General features: G+C 46.0%; 1 protein-coding gene across 1 annotated transcript; it reads right to left on the bottom strand.

Annotated features, from left to right (window-relative positions):
• Window positions 1–9236: 9236 nt before the first annotated feature.
• Window positions 9237–11359, bottom strand: LOC123092427 (flocculation protein FLO11). The gene is made up of 2 exons (XM_044514204.1): window positions 10763–11359; window positions 9237–9565 (listed from the first exon to the last, which is right to left on the bottom strand). Exons 1-2 carry the CDS (start codon window positions 11262–11264, stop codon window positions 9405–9407), a joined length of 663 nt encoding a protein of 220 aa, XP_044370139.1. The 5' UTR covers window positions 11265–11359; the 3' UTR covers window positions 9237–9404.
• Between the last annotated feature and the right edge of the window lie 10849 nt (window positions 11360–22208).

The following is a 22208-nucleotide window of genomic DNA, read 5'->3' on the forward strand; positions in this document are numbered from 1 at the left end:
TTATTCAAGTAGGCCTTAATGCTGTCCAAGAATTCTATATCATTTCCCATCAAAAGTATGTCATCTACATATAATATGAGAAATGCTACAGAGCTCCCACTCACTTTCTTGTAAACCAGGCTTCTCCATAAGTCTGCATAAACCCAAACGCTTTGATCATCTCATCAAAGCGAATGTTCCAACTCCGAGATGCTTGCACCAGCCCATAAATGGATCGCTGGAGCTTGCATACTTTGTTAGCATTCTTAGGATCGACAAAACCCTCCGGCTGCATCATATACAGTTCTTCCTTAAGATGCCCGTTAAGGAATGCCGTTTTGACGTCCATCTGCCATATCTCATAATCATAGTATGCGGCAATTGCTAACATGATTCGGACGGACTTAAGCTTCGCTACGGGAGAGAAAGTCTCATCGTAGTCAATCCCTTGAACTTGTCGATAACCCTTAGCGACAAGTCGAGCTTTATAGATGGTGACATTACCATCCGCGTCCGTCTTCTTCTTAAAGATCCATTTGTTTTCTGTCGCTCGCCGATCATCGGGCAAGTCAGTCAAAGTCCATACTTTGTTTTCATACATGGATTCTATCTCGGATTTCATGGCTTCTAGCCATTTATTGGAATCTGGGCCCGCCATTGCTTCTTCGTAGTTCGAAGGTTCACCGTTGTCCAACAACATGATTTCCAGGACAGGGTTGCCGTACCACTCTGGTGCGGAACGTGTCCTTGTGGACCTACGAAGTTCAGTAGCAACTTGATCCGAAGTACCTTGATCATCATCATTATTTTCCTCTTCAATTGGTGTAGGCATCACAGGAACATTTTCCTGAGCTGCACTACTATCCTGTTCAAGAGGTAGTACTTCATCGAGTTCTACTTTCCTCCCACTTATTTCTTTCGAGAGAAACTCTTTTTCCAGAAAGGATCAATTCTTGGCAACAAAGATCTTGCCCTCGGATCTTAAGTAGAAGGTATACCCAATGGTTTCTTTAGGGTATCCTATGAAGACGCTTTTTTCCGACTTGGGTTCGAGCTTTTCAGGTTGAAGTTTCTTGACATAAGCATCGCGTCCCCAAACTTTTAGAAACGACAGCTTAGGTTTCTTCCCAAACCATAATTCATACGGTGTCGTCTCAACGGATTTAGACGGTGCCCTATTTAAAGTGAATGTAGCTGTCTCTAGAGCGTATCCCCAAAATGATAGCGGTAAATCAGTAAGAGACATCATAGATCGCACCATATCCAATAGAGTGCGATTACGACGTTCGGACACACCGTTTCGCTGAGGTGTTCCAGGCGGCGTGAGTTGTGAAACGATTCCACATTTTCTTAAGTGTGTACCAAATTCGTGACTTAAATATTCTCCTCCACGATCCGATCGTAAGAATTTTATCTTTCGGTCACGTTGATTCTCTACTTCATTCTGAAATTCTTTGAACTTTTCAAAGGTCTCAGACTTGTGTTTCATCAAGTAGACATACCCATATCTACTCAAGTCATCAGTGAGAGTGAGAACATAACGATATCCTCCGCGAGCCTCAACGCTCATTGGACCGCACACATCGGTATGTATGATTTCCAACAAGTTGGTTGCTCGCTCCATTGTTCCGGAGAACAGAGTCTTGGTCATCTTGCCCATGAGGCATGGTTCGCATGTGTCAAATGATTCATAATCGAGAGACTCTAAAAGTCCATCAGCATGGAGCTTCTTCATGCGCTTGACACCAATGTGACCAAGGCGGCAGTGCCACAAATATGTGGGACTATCGTTATCAACTTTACATCTTTTGGTATTCACACTATGAATATGTGTAGTATTACGTTCGAGATTCATTAAGAATAAACCATTGACCATCGGGGCATGACCATAAAACATATCTCTCATATAATTAGAACAACCATTATTCTCGGATTTAAATGAGTAGCCATCTCGCATCAAACGAGATCCAGATACAATGTTCATGCTCAAACTTGGCACTAAATAACAATTATTGAGGTTTAAAACTAATCCCGTAGGTAAATGTAGAGGTAGCGTGCCGACGGCGATCACATCGACCTTGGAACCATTCCCGACGCACATCGTCACCTCGTCCTTCGCCAGTCTTCGCTTATTCCGCAGCTCCTGCTGTGAGTTACAAATGTGAGCAACGGCACCGGTATCAAATACCCAGGAGTTACTACGAGTACTGGTAAGGTACACATCAATTACATGTATATCAAATATACCTTTAGTGTTGCCGGCCTTCTTGTCCGCTAAGTATTTGGGGCAGTTCCGCTTCCAGTGACCCTTCCCCTTGCAATAAAAGCACTCAGTCTCAGGCTTGGGTCCATTCTTTGACTTCTTCCCGGCAACTGGCTTACCGGGCGCGGCAACATCTTTGCCGTCCTTTTTGAAGTTCTTCTTACCCTTGCCTTTCTTGAACTTAGTGGTCTTATTGACCATCAACACTTGATGTTCTTTCTTGATTTCAACCTCTGCTGACTTCAGCATTGAAAATACTTCAGGAATGGTCTTCACCATCCCCTGCATATTGTAGTTCATCACAAAGCTCTTGTAGCTTGGTGGGAGCGACTGAAGGATTCTGTCAATGACCGCCTCGTCCGGGAGGTTAATGTCCAGCTGGGACAGGCGGTTGTGCAACCCAGACATTTTGAGTATATGCTCACTGACAGAACTATTTTCCTCCATCTTACAACCATAGAACTTTTCGAAGACTTCATATCTCTCGACCCGGACATGAGCTTGGAAAACTAGTTTCAGCTCCTCGAACATCTCATATGCTCCGTGTTGCTCAAAATGCTTTTGGAGCCCCGGTTCTAAGCTGTAAAGCATGCCGCACTAAACGAGGGAGTAATCATCAGCACGTGTCTGCCAAACATTCAAATCGTCTTGCGGTGCTGGGAGAGCAGGTGGGTCACCTAACGGCGCTGCAAGGACATACGCTTTCTTAGCAGCTATGAGGATGATCCTCAGGTTCCGGACCTAGTCCGTATAGTTGCTGCCATCATCTTTCAGCTTGGTTTTCTCTAGGAACGCGTTGAAGTTCATGTTGACATGAGCGTTGGCCATTTGATCTACAAGACATATTTTGCAAAAAGTTTTAGACTAACTTCATGATAATTAAGTTCATCTAATCAAATTATTTTAATGAACTCCCACTCAGATTAGACATCCCTCTAGTCATCTAAGTGTTACACGATCCGAGTTGACTAGGCCGTGTCCGATCATCACGTGAGACGGACTAGCCATCATCGGTGAACATCTCCATGTTGATCGTATCTCCCATACGACTCATGTTCGACCTTTCGGTCTCTTGTGCTCCTAGGCCATGTCTGTACATGCTAGGCTCGTCAAGTTAACCCTAAGTGTTTTGCGTGTGTAAATCTGGCTTACACCCGTTGTATGTGAACGTAAGAATCTATCACACCCGATCATCACGTGGTGCTTCGAAACGACGAACTTTCGCAACGGTGCACAGTTAGGGGGAACACTTTCTTGAAATTGTTATAAGGGATCATATTATTTACTACCGTCGTTCTAAGTAAACAAGATGCATAAAACATAATAAACATCACATGCAATTATATAAAGTAGTGACATGATATGGCCAATATCATATAGCTCCTTTGATCTTCATCTTCGGGGCTCCATGATCATCTTGTCACCGGCATGACACCATGATCTCCATCATCATGATCTCCATCATCGTGTCTTCATGAAGTTGTCACGCCAACGACTACTTCTACTTCTATGGCTAACGCGTTTAGCAATAAAGTAAAGTAATTTACATGGCGTTCTTCAATGACACGCAGGTCATACAAAAAATAAAGACAACTCCTATGGCTCCTGCCGGTTGTCATACTCATCGACATGCAAGTCGTGATTCCTATTACAAGAACATGATCTCATACATCACAATATATCATTCATCATTCATCACAACTTGACCATATCACATCACATGACAATTGCTGCAAAAACAAGTTAGACGTCCTCTAATTGTTGTTGCATCTTTTACGTGGCTGCAATTGGGTTCTAGCAAGAACGTTTTCTTACCTACGAATAACCACAACGTGATTTTGTCAACTTCTATTTACCCTTCATAAGGACCCTTTTCATCGAATCCGCGCCAACTAAAGTGGGAGAGACAGACACCCGCCAGCCACCATATGCAACTAGTGCATGTTAGTCGGTGGAACCGGTCTCACGTAAGCGTACGTGTAAGGTTGGTCCAGGCCGCTTCATCTCACAATACCGTTGAAGCAAGATAAGACTAGTAGCGGCAAGCAAGTTGACAAGATCTACGCCCACAACAAAATTGTGTTCTACTCGTGCAATAGAGAACTACGCATAGACCTAGCTCATGATGCCACTGTTGGGGAACGTTGCAGAAAATTACAATTTTTCCTACGGTTTCACCAAGATCCATCTATGAGTTCATCTAAGCAACGAGTCAACGGAGTGAGTTTGCATCTACATACCACTTGTAGATCGTGTGCGGAAGCGTTCGAGGGAGCGGTGATGATGGAGTCATACTCGACGTGATTCAGATCACCGATGACCAAGTGCTGAACGGACAACACCTCCGCGTTCAACACACGTACGGTACGGGCGACGTCTCCTCCGTCTTGATCCAGCAAGGAGGAAGGAGAGGTTGAGGAAGACAGCTCCACCGGCAGCACGACGGCGTGGTGTTGGTGGAGAAGCAGCACTCCGACAGGGCTTCGCCAAGCTCGTGACGGAGAAGGAGAGGTGTCGGGGAGGGGAGGGGCTGCGCCTTGGCTTGTGTGTGTAGCCCTCCCCTCACCCCTCTATTTATAGGGGAAGGGGCAAGGGGGGCCGGCCCCTCTAGATGGGATCTAGAGGGGGGGCGGCGGCCAGGGAGGGGGGCTTGCCCCCCAAGCAAGGGGGGCGCCCCCTCTAGGGTTCCCCCCCCCAACCCTAGGCGCATGGGCCCAAGGGGGGGGGCGCCCAGCCCTCCAGGGGCTGGCTCCTGCCCCATGCGGCCCATGTGGACCCCCCGGGAGGGGTGGCCCCTCCCGGTGGACCCCCGGAACCCTTCCGGTGGCCCCGGTACAATACCGATATGCCCCCGAAACTTTCCGGTGTCCGTTTGACAACTTCCCATATATAAATCTTTACCTCCGGACCATTCCGGAACTCCTCGTGATGTCCGGGATCTCATCCGGGACTCCGAACAACATTCGGTAATCACATACAAGTCTTCCTAATAACCCTAGCGTCGTCGAACCTTAAGTGTGTAGACCCTACGGGTTCGGGAGACACGCAGACATGACCGAGACGGCTCTCCGGTCAATAACCAACAGTGGGATCTGGATACCCATGTTGGCTCCCACATGCTCCTCGATGATGTCATCGGATGAACCACGATGTCGAGGATTCAATCAACCCCGTATGCAATTCCCTTTGTCAATCGGTACGTTACATGCCCGAGACTCGATCGTCGGTATCCCAATACCTCGTTTAGTCTCGTTACCGGCAAGTCACTTTACTCGTACCGTAATGCATGATCCCGTGACCAAACACTTGGTCACTTTGAGCTCATTATGATGATGCATTACCGAGTGGGCCCAGAGATACCTCTCCGTCATACGGAGTGACAAATCCTAGTCTCGATCCGTGTCAACCCAATAGACACTTTTGGAGATACCTGTAGTGCACCTTTATAGTCACCCAGTTACGTTGTGACGTTTGGTACACCCAAAGCACTCTTACGGTATCCGGGAGTTACACGATCTCATGGTCTAAGGAAGAGATACTTGACATTGAAAAAGCTCTAGCAAAACGAACTACACGATCTTGTGCTATGCTTAGGATTGGGTCTTGTCCATCACATCATTCTCCCAATGATGTGATCCCATTGTCAACGATATCCAATGTCCATAGTCAGGAAACCATGACTATCTGTTGACCAACGAGCTAGTCAACTAGAGGCTTACTAGGGACGTATTGTGGTCTATGTATTCACACGTGTATTACGATTTCCGGATAATACAATTATAGCATGAATAAAAGACAATTATCATGAACAAGGAAATATAATAATAATGCTTTTATTATTGCCTCTAGGGCATATTTCCAACAGGTAGAGTTTCTCTAAGCATGTTTACCTCTGTGTTGTCGTGCCCTGACCCTTCCTTATTCAGTCTGCCTGTCACATACGCTTTGTTGCATGTGTTGTCCACCTTAGACCTGATTGAGTTGAAGTGTGAGCCTCACAATTCCTGTTCATCTTGATATTTGTACACCCGATAGAGGACCATCCATGACGGGGAGCAACAGAGCCCCATGTCCATTTAGCCCTTTCTACATGACCTAGCCCTACTGGATGAAGAGAAGAATCTGGCCTAGCACCCGCAACCGATATTGAGTCACCTATATATGATGGATCCCGCCACCGGTGGGGATGGTTAAGTTGAATGTGGACGCCCCAAAGGAAAGATGTAGTGGTGTTGATTCAGTCTTAGCGATTTGTAGGCTTCTAGATGGTACTTTCATGGGTGCATCAAATATGAACTTCTCTAGGTACTTTGACCATGCAATGCTAGAAGCAATGGCGTGCAGAGAAGCTCTCATGCTTGCTCAAGACCTTGGCAAACGCAAGGCACATGGTGCATCAGATTTCCTTGAGATTATCAATAATCTAAAGAGAGACTTCATTGGATCCTAGAGCTTTGTCCTGATGAAGATCAAGTGGAGAGCCCATCAGTTTGAGTCGACGTAGTTCCAGCATGAAAACATGAGCTCTAATGGAGAGGCTCGCAGTCTCGCTCGATACGCTTCAGGGTTGTTTGGTTGTGTTAGAAAAGTAGAATGGTCATAGCAAAGTTGGTAGACAAGAAACAAAACGAGATCTTTCACTTTTTTTAGTTGCTGGACAATCTGTGCATCCTAGTGTTTTGGCTACCGTGGTACTCAAAGCAGCTCAAAACATGGCTCTAGCGCAACAACCGAATAGACGATTTCTTCTCATGCAAGCAATCACACAACATGAGTCGAGAAAAATCCTTTTACACCTTGCATGACTATCTCACACGTCATACAACACACAACCACAACCAAATGTGCACATGCAAATCTATCAACCCCCACCTAATTTTCTACGAGGCCTTACTTTTCCCCGTTGTTTGGTTGTGGCATTGACTTGGCTTGGCTTGATGCAGACAACATGAGGCGGGGCAGACTCTGTTGGCACCTGAGACCTCATGCAAGTGACAATGCGAGCGAAACAACCCCTTCATCTCAAGAACATATCATGTCAAACGGGGTAATCTATGCACCCAGGTGGTTTTGAGCATCAGATAGAAAAGCGATGGACAAGATGAAAGAAGAGACAGGGATGTAAATGTAATTTTCAAAGATTTTTAGTGAAAAGTGATATCTTATAGCAAAATGGTCAGACTATAGGGGTGGGCTGCAGATCTGTTGAGATATTTATGTGAATGCATCAACAGCCCGTCTTTAGGTCAAGTCTTATCCCTCGGTTTTCTATCCAACGTCTTAAAATCACATGTGCATTCGGTGCACAGATTGACTGGTTGTACTGCATAGTATGTTCTCCATTGAGGTAATATCACTAGCGGTCATAGAACTTGCACTGAATTTTCAGTTTGGTGCTAAAACTTGTAAAATACGGATTTGTGGTCATTTAACTTGTTGTTTGGTGCAAGTATGCTGCTTTCTACTCTATTCGGGCGTACATTTTTTGCCTACATGGCATGCCAGCAGCCCACATGTCTATGGCTAGGAGTAAAATTTTCCAGTGAACTGTCTAGATTATTTTAATTACGCAAAAAAACCTAAGTGAGACCCACTTGTCAGTCAAACAGTACAAGCAAAAAATGATAAATATTGTTTTGATGGGGGCTGGATTCGAGCCCCGAACTTCTGATGGTGCACACACCAGGTAAACCAACAAGCCAACCACATTAGTTTAAGGAATTAGTTTAAGGAATAACTAATTTATACAAGTCTTCGACTGAAACACCTGGCCTACCAGTTCGAATGGGCTATGATCAGTGGAGCCATTTTGCACTTTCGAAATAATTTTTAATTATTCATTTTATAAATATTGTTAATACAAACAAAACAACTTAATTTCAAAACTGTTCATGTATATTATTTTAATAATATTTATATATTTAAAACAATATTTATAAATTATGGAGAATGTTTGCATAATTTAATTTAAATAAATATTTATAAAATTACAATTCCAAAATATTATTTTAATTATACAAACATTTCAATAGTTATATGCACATTTGTATAGTTCAATTTCCATGTAATTTCATATTCATAATTTAAAATTGAAATTGTTGGTATGAATATTCAATTGTGTCTAATATAATACATAGGTTTATATTTAAATGTTTTATTTATTAATCTCATTTTATGTATACTATTTTTAACACACAAATATTTGAACATAGTTTTATTACTTACATTTTACTAATTGTTTTTTATACAATACTCAGGCTTATATTGAAACAATTGATTTACTAATCATCTTTTATATGTATAGATAATAGAGTGTGAAGGGTGTCTTTGATCGTGCCCTCGTGGGTCCGAGACCTAGCGGCTCCCTTATTTTTATGTTAAAACATTTGCTCATCTAAGCAGTACAGTTTTTGTATAGTATTTTTTAATTATATTTTACAAATATTTGTATTAATTTAAATTATACAAATATTTTTGTAATCCCTAAATATCTTTCATTACTTTGATCATAATTTACAAGTTTACATACAAATTTCTAAAAAAAACGAAGGTGCAAAATGGTCTTCGCTGATTATTATAGCTCATTTGAGCCGGTAGACTCAGGAGCTCCAAATGAAGAGTTGTAGAACGTAGTTACCTTCTGATGCAACAAGTGTCTTTTGGCGTGTCGGTTCACCTAGTGTGCGCGCCATTGGAAGGTAGGGCATTCAAATCCCTTACCCTCCTATCATTCCTCAATACTGTTAGACTGACAAGTGGGTCTCGCTTTGACTTTTTTGTGTAATTAAAAAATCTAGGGAGTTATTTGGAAAATTTTACTCCTAACATGTGGGCTGCTGTCATGCAGGCATGGTGTACGTCCGGTTACAGTAGAAAGAAACCGTATTTGCACCAAACAACAAGTTAGATGACTACAAACCTGTATTTTACAAGTTTTAGTATCAAACTGAACATCGAGCGTAAGTTCTATGACTATTGGTGATATTACCTCTTCTCCATTCACCTCTTCCTTCGGATTCCCAAACGGATGCGGACAAGCCTGGCATGTATATATGAAAAGAAATGCACGTCCACCAATATCATCATGGCTACATACATGTCTCATCTTTATGTGTCCACGCATGCCTGCTTGCAACGTCCATGCCTTCCCGCCTTCACTCCGTTAGTTCACCGTCGATCTGCTTGGGGCAACAGAAGCAGATGCGCTATTCTCCGACGACGAGGAGGACGGCTCCGGCACGGGGGGCGCATTATCCTTTACCTTGTGTTCGTCAATGGGGTTGGCCTCCATGTGTTCTGTGGTGCTCTGCCCGGCCGATTCTCCTGCAAATACCGCACATGTTTACATCTTCTTACTGTCTCCACGAAAGAAATTTTTAATGCAGTAAAGCAGAGATCCGGAAACACAAAAGGTAAATATCATGTCACGTTGAGTACTAGAGATATTTCGAAACAATTAATATATGACAATGAATTTTTCATTGCACCACAAATGAAGGCGAAGAAACTTGTTTTATTTAAGCATAATATAGACGGCATAGAAACAAAGAGAGAATCCACAAGGCTGGACTAGCTCAATGAAAGTTTTCTGTTGGAACTGCATCCAACTTCTACGGAAGCCTTTACAAAAAAAAATCTAGGTTCCAGAATAAAAATCTATAAAACCCCTTTTGGGTCAAAAATTGGCCCTGTGAGTTCGGATCGACGAACAACCATTCTCATTCCTACGTTGTTCTCACTCGGTATATGACACAATGTGAATTTATATAGGCCAAAATAAACTTAAGGGGTTTGTGAAGCCGGACAACTACAAGTGGAAAAGATAAAATTATGTCTAAGAAAAAAATATTAGAGGGGATAAAATCCGTTCCAAAAAGAAACTGAAAGTTGCAACAACTTGGTTGTTTGGGGCTTTCTAAAGCACAGTTTATTCCACCGAGGTGACCTTGAGTTACAAAAATCACAAATATCAAACGACTAGAGAAACAAAAAATACATTCACTTGTTGCACAAGTCGTTAACTTAGTGTAAAAAAGTCGTTAACTTTGCTTAAATCACGATTGTAGATGCTATAAATTCAAATTAGTGCGAGACGTACCGGACGAGGATTAGAGCTCTCGGGTGCTCCGCACCCCTATATGTACAATACCAGGAAAAAAAATACCGAGAAATTTGAAAAAAAATCTGGGGTTTTGGAATATCAAACGTGGGTTACCGATGTATTCCCGTATGAGGTTTCGTGAAAAAAATACCAGGAAACGTATTCGCGGCAAAAAAGACAAAATTTTTCTATGTATAGCAAAACACTGTTTGTGTACTTTTTTTCCGGGCAGTAATTCCTTCGCCATGGATGCGTTTTTGGGTATTTTTTCACAAAATTTCGCACGGAAGTAGATTGGGGGACCAGGTTTGACATCCCGAAAATTTAGACTTTTTTGATCTTCTGGGAATTTTTTACGAATATTTTTCGTATAGGGGTGTGGAGCACCCGAGAGCTCCTGTGTATTTTCCGAGACGTACCACGCTCGTTTGTGGAAGCAGGAGACGTCTCCTCCTCCTTGGTCTCCTCGGGTTTGGTCTCCTCCTTTATGAGTGCTACTACTGCTTCCTTCGCCTCATCAACCTTAGCCTCCTCCACCACCGGCGCCTCATCGGACATGGTGTATTTCGGCAGCTCGCCCTCCTCCTTCACAGGAGGTTGCGCTGCCTCGTCCACCATGGCAGAAAGTTCGTCGCGGGTGACATCCTTCTTGGCCACCACCACCTCCTCTTCCTTATCCTTGACGACGGCGACGGGCTTCTCATCCGACGCCACCTCCACGACGTCGGCTTTGGGCTCGCCGGCCGCCGGCTCCTTGACGACGACGGAGGAGTCGTCGGACGAGGATGGGGAGGACGCGTGGGAGGAGCAGTGGCTGGCGGACATGGTGGACTTCCTCCGGAAGAGCTTGCCGCCGCGGCCGGCGCCGTTGGCGGTGGTGTTGCCAGTGGCCACGTCCTCTTTGGAGCCACCGCAACCCATGGCGCCGGGCGCTGGCGACGCCGACGGCTGAGGGAGGAGGTGAGGAGAGAAAGCAGCAAAGAGGGGGAGAGGAGAGGAACCGTCCGGCGGTCGAGCTCCAGGAAGGATCAGTGGAGACGACGAGAAGCCACGGCGGCAAGGCCGGTTTTATAGCGCCCTCCACCCCCACGCGCGACCTCTACGTGCGTACGTGGCTGCTGCGCTTTATGCACGGAAAAGTCAAGCCCAGAGCACGAAGGGGCACGACAGGTTTCGGAAGCCATGATGCCCAAACCAGAAGCCTTCTTTTTGTCTGAGTTGGGTTCTATATTTTGTTTTGATATCATTTCCAACCTAGCTTTGTAACCGCTGACAGGTGACAACCTGCCGTTTGCCCTAGAGAAACTCCGCCGGCCGGCTCGCCGGAATTCTGTTAGTTTAGTTGCCACCAGCTTGTCGTTTGCGTTCTCAAATGTTTATTGTTCCCCGCCCCGGCGATTGAACTTCATCGGCCGGCAAGTGGCCAGGACAGACGATCGGACGTGTTTAAACAAGACAAGAAGCAAAGCTTGTGTTCGTGGCAACAAAGTAGTAATAGTGCATCCCAATGATTGATTGTCCTAATTGACTACATCCATGCATGAACTTTTCTGATTTTGGTTCTCCTCTGATAAGAACGACGCTGACAAATACTAACCATTGGTAGCCTCCGTGGCAAACATATATCTTTACCAAGTTATATATACACAGTCCTAAAAGTTAAACTGGTCTATGCACTCAGGTGACTAGTGTCCTCAGCAAGGAGCGAGTAATTATTAATTAATGACATCCGAAGTGATGAAGTGGCGATCATCAGAGACAATCAGAGAAGGATTCATCTAGTAGTATGATTAGTTAATGCAAGGTTATTTTAGCACCTACCCGCCTCGAGTGACAAGTATCCAACTCTGCATCTTATGGAAACTAAGCTCAGATGCAGTGCAACCAGGCCTTTTGTCGATATCTCCAACAAACCAATTATTAGACTCACAGGTGCAGCAGGTATTCAAAAAGACTTTCGCCCTGCTTTATAAATAAAATAAACCACCAAAAACCGTCAAGTACCACAGTCGAAACCACAAACACACACGTACAGGTTGCACAAACACACACACACCCAGGTCGCACAATAAATAGTACAGAGGGTCTGCTGAGGGCACAGCTCAACGAGTCCAAGAAACGAAAAAGCAGGTAAAACCGGAGAGCCAAGGAGGCCCTAATCAGGCTCAGGAGGTGGCGGTGGAAGCGGCGGCACCAATCGGAGAGCCATCACACGGAGGTCGGAGATGATGATGTTGATGGCGTCCCGGTCTTGGAGGCGGCTAAGAGGCCGCCAGAGCTGCAAGAAACCACAAAGTTTGAACACCGCGACAGTAGCCCGTCGAAGGGGAATCCGCTGGATGCTAGCTTATTCCGGACCATCCAAAGTTTCCAGGCAAGGGCCCCTATGGTCCGCCACCTAATGTGGCGACACGCAAGGGGCAAGGCATGGATCTCGGCGAAGAGGTCCGGGGAGTTGGTGTGGCACCAACTGCCACCGAACATCTCGCGCACGCAACTCCAAAGAAACTAGGCCAAGACACAAGAGAAGAGGATGTGGTTCGAATTCTCTGGAGTCCCACGCAGAGGGCAAAGCCCGTCGCCAGGGCCATTACGTTTTAACGCCTCAACGCCAGACGGGATACGTCCGCGGATCCATTGCCACAAGAAGATACGGATCTTCAGCGGTAGATGGATCGCCCAGATCACCCCGAAGGGAGCTAGGGCGGGGGTGTCTACGATGGCGCGGTAGAGGGACTTCATGGAGAATCGGCCCGAGGGCTCTAAGTGCCAGGACACACGCTCGCGCGACGACTCGAGGTCCGGCTCGTGGAGTGCAATGACGTCTAGGAGGTCATGCCAAGAGGCTAATTCCGCGGGCCCAAAGGGGTGATGGAACGCGAGACGCCCTAAGTCAATAAGGGTCATCTCGACAGAGACCAGAGGGTCGATCACAATGAAGAATAGGTGTAGGATCGAAAGTATGTCTAGAAGGGGGGGGGTGATTAGACTACTTGACTTAAATAAAAAACTTGCCTTTTTCCAATTTTAGTTCTTGGCAGATTTTAGCAACTTAGCACAAGTCAAGCAATCAACCTACACATGCAATTCTAAGAGTATAACAGCGGAATGTAAAACAATTGCATATGAAGGTAAAGGGAAGGAGTTTGAGGAGGCAAACACAATTGGAGACACGGAGATTTTTGAGCCGTGGTTCCGATAGGTGATGCTATCGTACATCCACGTTGATGGAGACTTCAACCCACGAAGGGTAACGGCTGCGCGAGTCCACGGAGGGCTCCACCAACGAAGGGTCCAAGAAGAAGCAACATTGTCTATCCCACCATGGCCATCACCCACGAAGGACTTGCCTCACTAGGGTAGATCTTCATGAAGTAGGCGGTCTCTTTGCCCTTACAAACTCCTTGGTTCAACTCCACAAACTTGTCGGAGGCTCCCAAGTGACACCTAGCCAATCTAGGAGACACCACTCTCCAAGAAGTAACAAATGGTGTGTTGATGATGAACTCCTTGCTCTTGTGCTTCAAATGATAGTCTCCCCAACACTCAATTCTCTCTCTCAGGATTTGGATTTGGTGGAAAGAAGATTTGAGTGGAAAGCAACTTGGGAAGGCTAGAGATCAAGATTCATATGGTAGGAATGGAATATCTTGACCTCAACACAAGTGTAGGTGGTTCTCTGTCAGAAAATCTAAGTTGGAAGTGTATGCATGTTCTGATGGCTCTCTCCACGAATGAAGAGTGGGTGGAGGGGTATATATAGCCTCCACACAAAATCTAACCATTACACACAACTTACCAATCTCGGTGGGACCGAATCCTGAAACTCGGTCGAACCGATTTAGCAAATAATGTGACCGTTAGGATTTTCGGTAGGACCGACATGTCAACTCGGTGGGACCGATGTGGTTAGGGTTAGGGCATAACGTAATCTCGGTGAGACCGATTATACAAACTCGGTGAGACCGATTTTGGTACTAAGCTAACCAGAGAGTTGGTCAGACAAACTCGGTGGGACCGATTCGCTCATCTCGGTTAGACCGAAACGTTACGAAGGGAAACAGAGAGTTTGCATTGCAATCTCAGTGGGACCGATCGCTCATCTCGGTTGGACCGAAACGTTACGAAGGGAAACAAAGAGATTACAATCCCATCTCGGTGAGACCGAGATCCCTATCGATGAGATCAAAAAGACTAGGGTTTGTGGCAGTGGCTATGACATCTGAACTCGGTGGCGCCGGATAGAAAGAATCGGTGGGGTCGAGTTTGACTTTTGGTTTGGGTCATATGTGGATGTGAGAAAGTAGTTGATGGTTTTGGAGCATATCACTAAGCATTTTGAGCAAGAACCTCATTAAGCAACACCTCATCCTCCTTGATAGTATTGACTTTTGCTATAGACTCAATGTGATCTTGGATACTAAAATGGAAAATGTAGAGTCTTGTGCTTTGAGCTTGAGCCAATCCTTTTGTCCTTAGTATTTTGAGGGGTCCACTTTTCTCATCCATGTCATGCCAATCATTGAGCTTTCCTGAAATATTTATCTTGAAATAGCATTAGCCCAATGAGCTATATGTTGTTAGGAATTACCAAAATCACCCAGGGATAGTTGCACTTTCAACCCCCCCCCCTTTTGGTAATTGATGACAGCATATAGATCAAAGCTTCGACAAATGATAATAAGATTGAAAGACATTGTCGCTTTGAGAAGTATGTGAAAAGTAAGAGCTCCCACTAAATTTGTGCATTATTTAAGATTTGCTTTGGACTGCAAATGCACAATGAGTTAGGATCATGGGTTACTCTTCCATGTCACATACATCTTGGTGGAGTGCTCAAAATGATAAAGATTGAACTCATGCACTCATCACCAAGCAAAGTGAATGATCATATGAGAATATAAAAGATAATATCATCCAACAAGCATTAATGTACCATAGCATATGATCAAACACATGATCATCCAAGTATCTCACAAAAGGCATAATGTATCAAGAGAGCACACAAATAACGAAGTTCAACCACCAAAAACAAGAGAGAACAAAAGCAACACTCTCTCTCGAAACCTATGATCTATACATTTTTCTCCCCCTTTGGCAACAAGTTACCAAAAAGTTCACAAAAAAATGCATAATGCTAAACGACTCTCAGGCTTGGTCTTCAGGCGGCGGTGTAGAGATGACTCCAAGGACGAAAGCATCAGTCGATGTAGCTGGAGTTGGTGGAGTGGGTGATGGAGCCGGAGGCACTGAAGCTATTGCTGGTGCAGATGATGTAGCTCTGGTGTCTGGAACAGGCACTGCAGCAAATCTCTGTCCTCTAGGCACTCTGGCAAATGCATCTATAGTAGACTTGCCCTTCTTCTCCTCCACTTCCTTCCGAAGTTGCTCAACAACTGACTGGATCTCAGTGACCTTGACATCAAGATCATAGAATTTTTGCTCTATGATTCTCTCCAAGCTCTCCTGGTTTTGAGATAGGGTGGCCAAGCCCTTCTCAATCCTCAAGGTGGAGGCAATCAAGTAGCCAAGCTGATCTTGCTTGCTCTTCAGGAACACTTGAGATGCCTCTTCAGCAGTTGGCATCTTAGCAGCTTTCTCAGCCCTTGCTTTCTCTTTCTTCTCTTGTGCTTGCACAGATGATGGTTCATTTTCATCCATCACAATGGTGTTGTCCTCAAAATCAGGGTAGATGGGCAAGTGCTCTTTGTCCAAAAGATATGTGTCAGTGCCCATCTTGAAGTTTATGAGCTCCTGAATGTGTGGGGCATATCCACAAGATCTTTTCTGATCAGCAGCAGTTCTTTTGATTTTTTCCACAATCAGACTCATGACTTTGAATATTTGAGGCACATCAAATATATGCAGCAAGTTGATTGCATGGCCTCTGATCATCTTGTGATCTCCTGACTTGGGCAACAGAGTGTGCCTCAAGATCCAGTTAATAGTAGGCAATCCTGACAACAGGTAATGTACAAATCCAAACTTACGTGTCTCTAGAGCAGCATCTGGGATCTCTCTGTACATGTGAGCCATAGAGTTGTGGTCTTTCTTCTTCTTGGCATAGACATCCAAGTCATCCTCATTCTCTTTTGGAGCATTTATCAATTCAGACCATTCCTCAAGTGTGGATTGGTACCTTGTACCCTCGGACATCCAGACAATTTTCCCATCTGGGTAGAAATGAGTTGTGGAGTAAAACTGCATGATGAGCTCATCATTCCACTTGGTGAGATTCTGGCGAACAAACTCATCTACTCCACAAGCATTGAAACTATCATACACTCCTGGATAATGCTATTCATTCTTCCTGATGTACTCCCAGTCAACCCATCTCATGTCACATACTATGGGCATCTTGTGAAGAAAACTGTCTCATAGAAATCCTATTGTTCCTTAGTGTGGAACTTGTAGTCCACTGCAGTTCTTCTTCTGACAGCATAGGGATCAGTCTGTCTCCGCAGTCTCAGTCCTGCATCCTTCCTAAGCTTCATATCCTCTGCAACTGGATGAGCATCATTATGATCAGGGATCTTGGGCTTCAGCTTTCTTAAGACAAGTGAATCTTCATCTTCTTCATCATTAGCAGCCTCAAGCACTGGGGCCTTGTTCTTTTCTTTAGCTGGAATGCTCCTAGTGTTCCTCTTAGGTGTAGACTTGGGCTTAGGAGCAGCAGCTTTGGGAGCATCTTTTGGCTTAGATAGAGCAGTCCCTGATCTGGTTACATCTCCCATCAGCTTCTGAGCTTTAGGTGTTGGTTCAGCAACCTCTTCCTCTTCTTCCATCATTGAGAGCTTTCCAACAACTCTGACAATTGTCTTCTTGACCCTTTCTTTCCTTTTCTTCCCTTCTGGAGCAGCCTCGTTGGGTTCAGATTCCGAAGTTACTTGAGTAGAGGCTCTGGCTTTAGACATGGGAACTTTTCTTGCAGGTGCTTTGGTATTCATACCAGGCTTAGTGGCAGCAGCTGTTGAGGGAGTCCTGGATAAGGGGGTATCCGGACAGCCGGACTATATCTTTGGCCGGACTGTTGGACTGTGAAGATAAAGATTGAAGACTTTGTCCCGTGTCCGGATGTGACTCTCCTTTGCGTGGAAGGCAAGCTTGGTGATTCGGATGATTAGATCTCCTTCTCTATAACCGACTCTGTGTAACCCTAGCCCCCTCCGGTGTCTATATAAATCGGAGGGTTTAGTCCGTAGGAAACAACAATCATAATCATAGGCTAGCTTCTAGGGTTTAGCCTCTATGATCTTGTGGTAGATCAACTCTTGTAATACTCATATGATCAAAGATCAATCAAGTAGGAAGTATGGTATTACCTCCATCGAGAGGGCCCGAACCTGGGTAAACATCGTGTCCCCAGTCTCCTGTTACCATTAGCCTTAGACGCACAGTTCGGGACCCCCTACCCGAGATCCGCCGGTTTTGACACCGACATTGGTGCTTTCATTGAGAGTTCCTCTGTGTCGTCGCTGTAAGGCTCGATGGCTCCCCCAACCTTCAACAACGTCGTCCAGGGTGAGACTTTTCTCCCCGGACAGATCTTCGTATTCGGCGGCTTCGCACTGCGGGCCAACTCGCTTGGCCACCTGGAGCAGATCGACAGCTACGTCCCTGGCCACCAGGTCAGGTTCAGAAACCTAAACTACACCGCCGACTTCCGCGGAGACTTGATCTTCGACGGACTCGAGCCCATGTCAGGAGCACTGGACGATCGCGATGTGCATGACTTAGATCTGCCTTCAGACAGTATTCGGGATATCGCACCTGCTACCGCCCCGGACTTCAATCCAGAGCATATCGTGCCATCTGAGGATGGGTGGATGGACCCCGCCACGGAGGTCGCACACTCATCGACGTTGGAGCCGAACATAGATTCCACTCCTAAGGAAATCTGTGTCGCCGGACCCCCGGACTCGTCTCCAACCATAGGTTCCGGACCGCGCGCATCCATGCCCATCGAAACTGATTGGGCACCAATCATGGAATTCACCGCCGCGGACGCTTTTCAGCACTCGCCCTTAGGCGACGTGCTAAATGCTCTAAGGCCTCTTTCTTTATTAGAAGACTCTTGGCCTAACTATGTCTGTCATGAATGGGATACGGGCGACGAAGAAATTCACGACCCACCCACCACCCACTTCATAGCCACTGTCGACGACCTAACAGACATGCTTGACTTTGATTCCGAGAACATCGACGGTATGGATGTCGGTGCAGGAGACGATGTGGAACCACCGCCCACAGGGCATTGGACTGCCACTTCATCATATGACGTCTACATGGTGGATACGCCTAAAGAAGACAACGGTGACAATAAGGACACAACAGAGGACAAACCCCCCAGAGAAAAGCCAAAATGACAGCGCAGGCGCCGCTCTAAGTCCAGTCACAGTAAAAATGGCAATAACACGCAAGAAAGGTTGACACTCCGGTCGACTGGAAAGGCAACAACGACCATATGGACCCAGTGATGGAGCAGGATAAGCCAGGTCACACCGAACACAGCCCGGAAGCAGACGCCTGATAACAGTGATCTCGAGGGCCGAACTCATCAAACCGCCCCCGGAGAGGATGAGATTCTAGTCGATGATGCATTCATCATTCCGGAAAAACGTTCGGAACAAGATAACCTCCGCAGAAGGCTTATTGCCACGGCGAGGAGCTTAAAGAAGCAAAAGCAAAGGCTTAACGCCACGCAGGACACGCTCAACTGAAGATGGAAGAAAGTTCTAGACACTGAAGAAAAATATGGTGACGATCGCCACACAAAGAGCTACCCAAAGCGCAAGCTACTGCCCGAATTCGACAATGAAGCCTTAGAGCCCATTCCGCCAAAGAATACCACGGCCGATCAACCGGACTGACCACCTCATAGCCGTGATAGAGCAGCCACTGGTGCCTCACACAAGCCAGCCCACGATTTACGTGAGCTCTTGGACAAAAAGGCTGGTGCGAACAGGTCCATTTACGGATCTAGAGGACGAGTTCCGGCACAAGATTATGGTCACCAAAATCATAATGATCAAATACCAGTTCGGAATCAAACCCGGACACAACAACCGTCGACAGCATGCCACAACATGTCCAGGTACAGAGGGGCTGCGCACCCCCTATGTTTCACCGACGAGGTGCTGGATCACGACTTTCCACAGGGATTCAAACCCGTGAACATAGAGGCATACGACGGAACAACAGACCCTGGGGTCTGGATTGAAGATTTTATCCTCCACATACACATGGCTCGTGGGGACGACCTCCACGCCATCAAATACCTTCCCCTCAAGTTGAAAGGACCAGCTCGGCATTGGTTGAAAAGCCTCCCCGAAAACTCAATTGGAAGTTGGGAGGAACTTGAGGACGCTTTCAGGGAAAATTTCCAAGGGACCTATGTCCGACCTCCGGATGCAGACGATTTAAGTCACATAATACAACATCCCGGAGAGTCAGCTTGTAAGCTTTGGAACAGATTTCGAACTAAGAAGAATCAAATTGTTGATTATCCGGATGCCAAAGCCTTAGCAGCCTTCAAGCACAGTATCCGGGACGAGTGGCTTGCCAGACACCTCGGCCAAGAAAAGCCAAGGACGATGGCGGCCTTAATAAGCCTTATGACCTGCTTTTGTGCGGGTGAAGACAGCTGGTTGGCACGTAGAGGCACCAGCAACCCAGGCACATCCGAAATTCGAGATGGCAACAGGAAACCACGACGCAATAAGCACAAGCGTCGAAACAATGAAGAAAGTCCGGACAACACGGCGGTCAACGCCGGATTCAGGGGCCCTCGACCCAGTCAAAGAAAGAAGCCATTTCAGGGCAGCAATGAGGAACCGTCCGACCTGAATAAAGTCCTGGACAGATTGTGTCAAATCCATGGCACCCCCAAAAAACCTGCAAATCATACTCACAGAGAATGTTGGGTCTTCAAGTAGGCCAGCAAGTTAAACGCCGAACACAAAGGAAGGGAAACGCCGAGCGAAAACAAGGATGAGCCCCAACAGCCGAACACTGGGGGACAGAAAAAATTCCCACCAGAAGTCAAAACAGTAAACATGGTCCACGCAACTCACATAGAGTTTGTTGCCCCCAAGTCCAACCCCTGGGAGGCCTGCCCGATCACTTTTGATCACATGGACCACCCGGCCAGTATCCGGCACGGAGGATCGGCTGCCTTGGTGCTCGACCCAATAATTGATGGATACTATCTCACTCGAGTCCTAATGGACGGCGGCAGTAGTATTAATCTGATATATCAGGACACTGTCTGCAAGATGGGGATAGACCCATCCAGAATAAGCCAAAGTAACACCACCTTTAACGGAGTGATACCAGGCGATGAGGCCCGCTGCTGGGGCTCCCTCGTATTAGAGGTGACATTCGGTTCTCCCGACAACTTCAGAAGCGAGGAACTACTCTTCGACATCGCTCCCTTCAGCAACAGTTATCATGCATTACTCGAAAGAACGACCTTCGCTTGATTTAACGCAGTACCAAATTACGCCTGCCTTAAACTTAAGATGCCTAGTCCACGTGGCGTCATAATTGTTAGCGAAAACACAGAGCAGTATGCGGCTGCTCTTGTAGCCGTACACTAAGCGGCCTCTCCCACCAGAATGCATGATCGGCCGTTAAGACCACAGACACGGTTAGACGAGTCCAATGCACCACTATCAATAACAGCCCGGATAAACCTGAGCTGGGTGCTATACATATATTCCCATAAATGTTACCAGGGGTTGTAAACATGTAATAAAGCCCACAATTTGGCTTGCCTTATCGATAGGCCAATGTCTCATATTTCTCACATACATTGAGAATAACCAACCTCTCGCACGCTTACTCTTTTACATGAGTTTTTGTTTTTACAGACACTATTCGTGCGGCACCCTTCCAGGATACGGCACAACGGAGACAAAGGCGCAGACGTGCAGCAGGGCCCCGCTCAAAGGTTTCTCTTTAGATTAAGCCCCTGTGTAAACCTTCTTTACTGTCTTTTGTTGCTTGACATTCCATGGGTATTCAATACACCCACAGGGGATACTGGCGTTATAGGCATTTCGCCATGACAGATCAATGCACATACCTGGAAATACAGGGTCAAGGGCGTTGCTCAGCCCAGTATATGTTATAAAGTCCGAATACCTTCGGGAGTGTCCGGCGTCGCGAGTTTGGCCTTATATGCATCAACTCTGAATCATGTCTTTGGTCAAATGTTGGGTTTTCCCGGCTCCTGGGTTTGCTGCCTTATGTTCTGTTCTATCGGCTAAGGCGGCCAAAGGAGAACTACTGCGATTGTGCCCTGGTTATTCCGGATGAGCACCTCAGTAGAGAAAGCCGAAAACTGACTGTCATGATACAACGAGAGACTGGTCAACCACTCGAGGACTCATCGGAATCTATAGGATTCTTCCGCATCAACGAAGGACTGGTTTCCCGGTCACGTACGTACACGCACCATATCCGGATGCACGCGGAAGTACCAGGGGTTACATAATAGCCCCACCTTTAAACTCCTATGGCTAAGTGAAAGTGTTACAGCTATATAGTCCGGTTGCCTGGTTCGACGTGCGATCACCTCCTTAATGGACCAAGACGTTGGATCAAGTGTGATTACGCATATTTTTTCGAACACCCCGACATTATATGCGTGGGGGCTAAAGCCAACGACTGCTAACTTTCAAAGTTATATACATACATAAACGGCCGCACAAGATGCTTTATAGCACTTTCAGGCAAAATTATAAAAACAGCCTCTATAATTAACACTTAATTGTTTACAATTAATCTACTTGTCACTCAAACATGACATCCTTCGAGCACTGAGCCTCTATTATACGGGCACCTTCTATGACCTGCTCAAAA

Source organism: Triticum aestivum, chromosome 1B, assembly GCF_018294505.1.
Source record: "Triticum aestivum cultivar Chinese Spring chromosome 1B, IWGSC CS RefSeq v2.1, whole genome shotgun sequence".
Lineage (NCBI taxonomy): Eukaryota > Viridiplantae > Streptophyta > Magnoliopsida > Poales > Poaceae > Triticum > Triticum aestivum.

Coding starts and splice junctions, on each gene's coding strand:
- LOC123092427 (XM_044514204.1), bottom strand. CDS start 11,264: ATGGGTTGCGGTGGCTCCAAAGAGGACGTGGCCACTGGCAACACCACC. Junction 9,566..10,762: donor TGCTTCCACAAACGAGCGTG/GTACGTCTCGGA, acceptor CGGTATTTGCAG/GAGAATCGGCCGGGCAGAGC.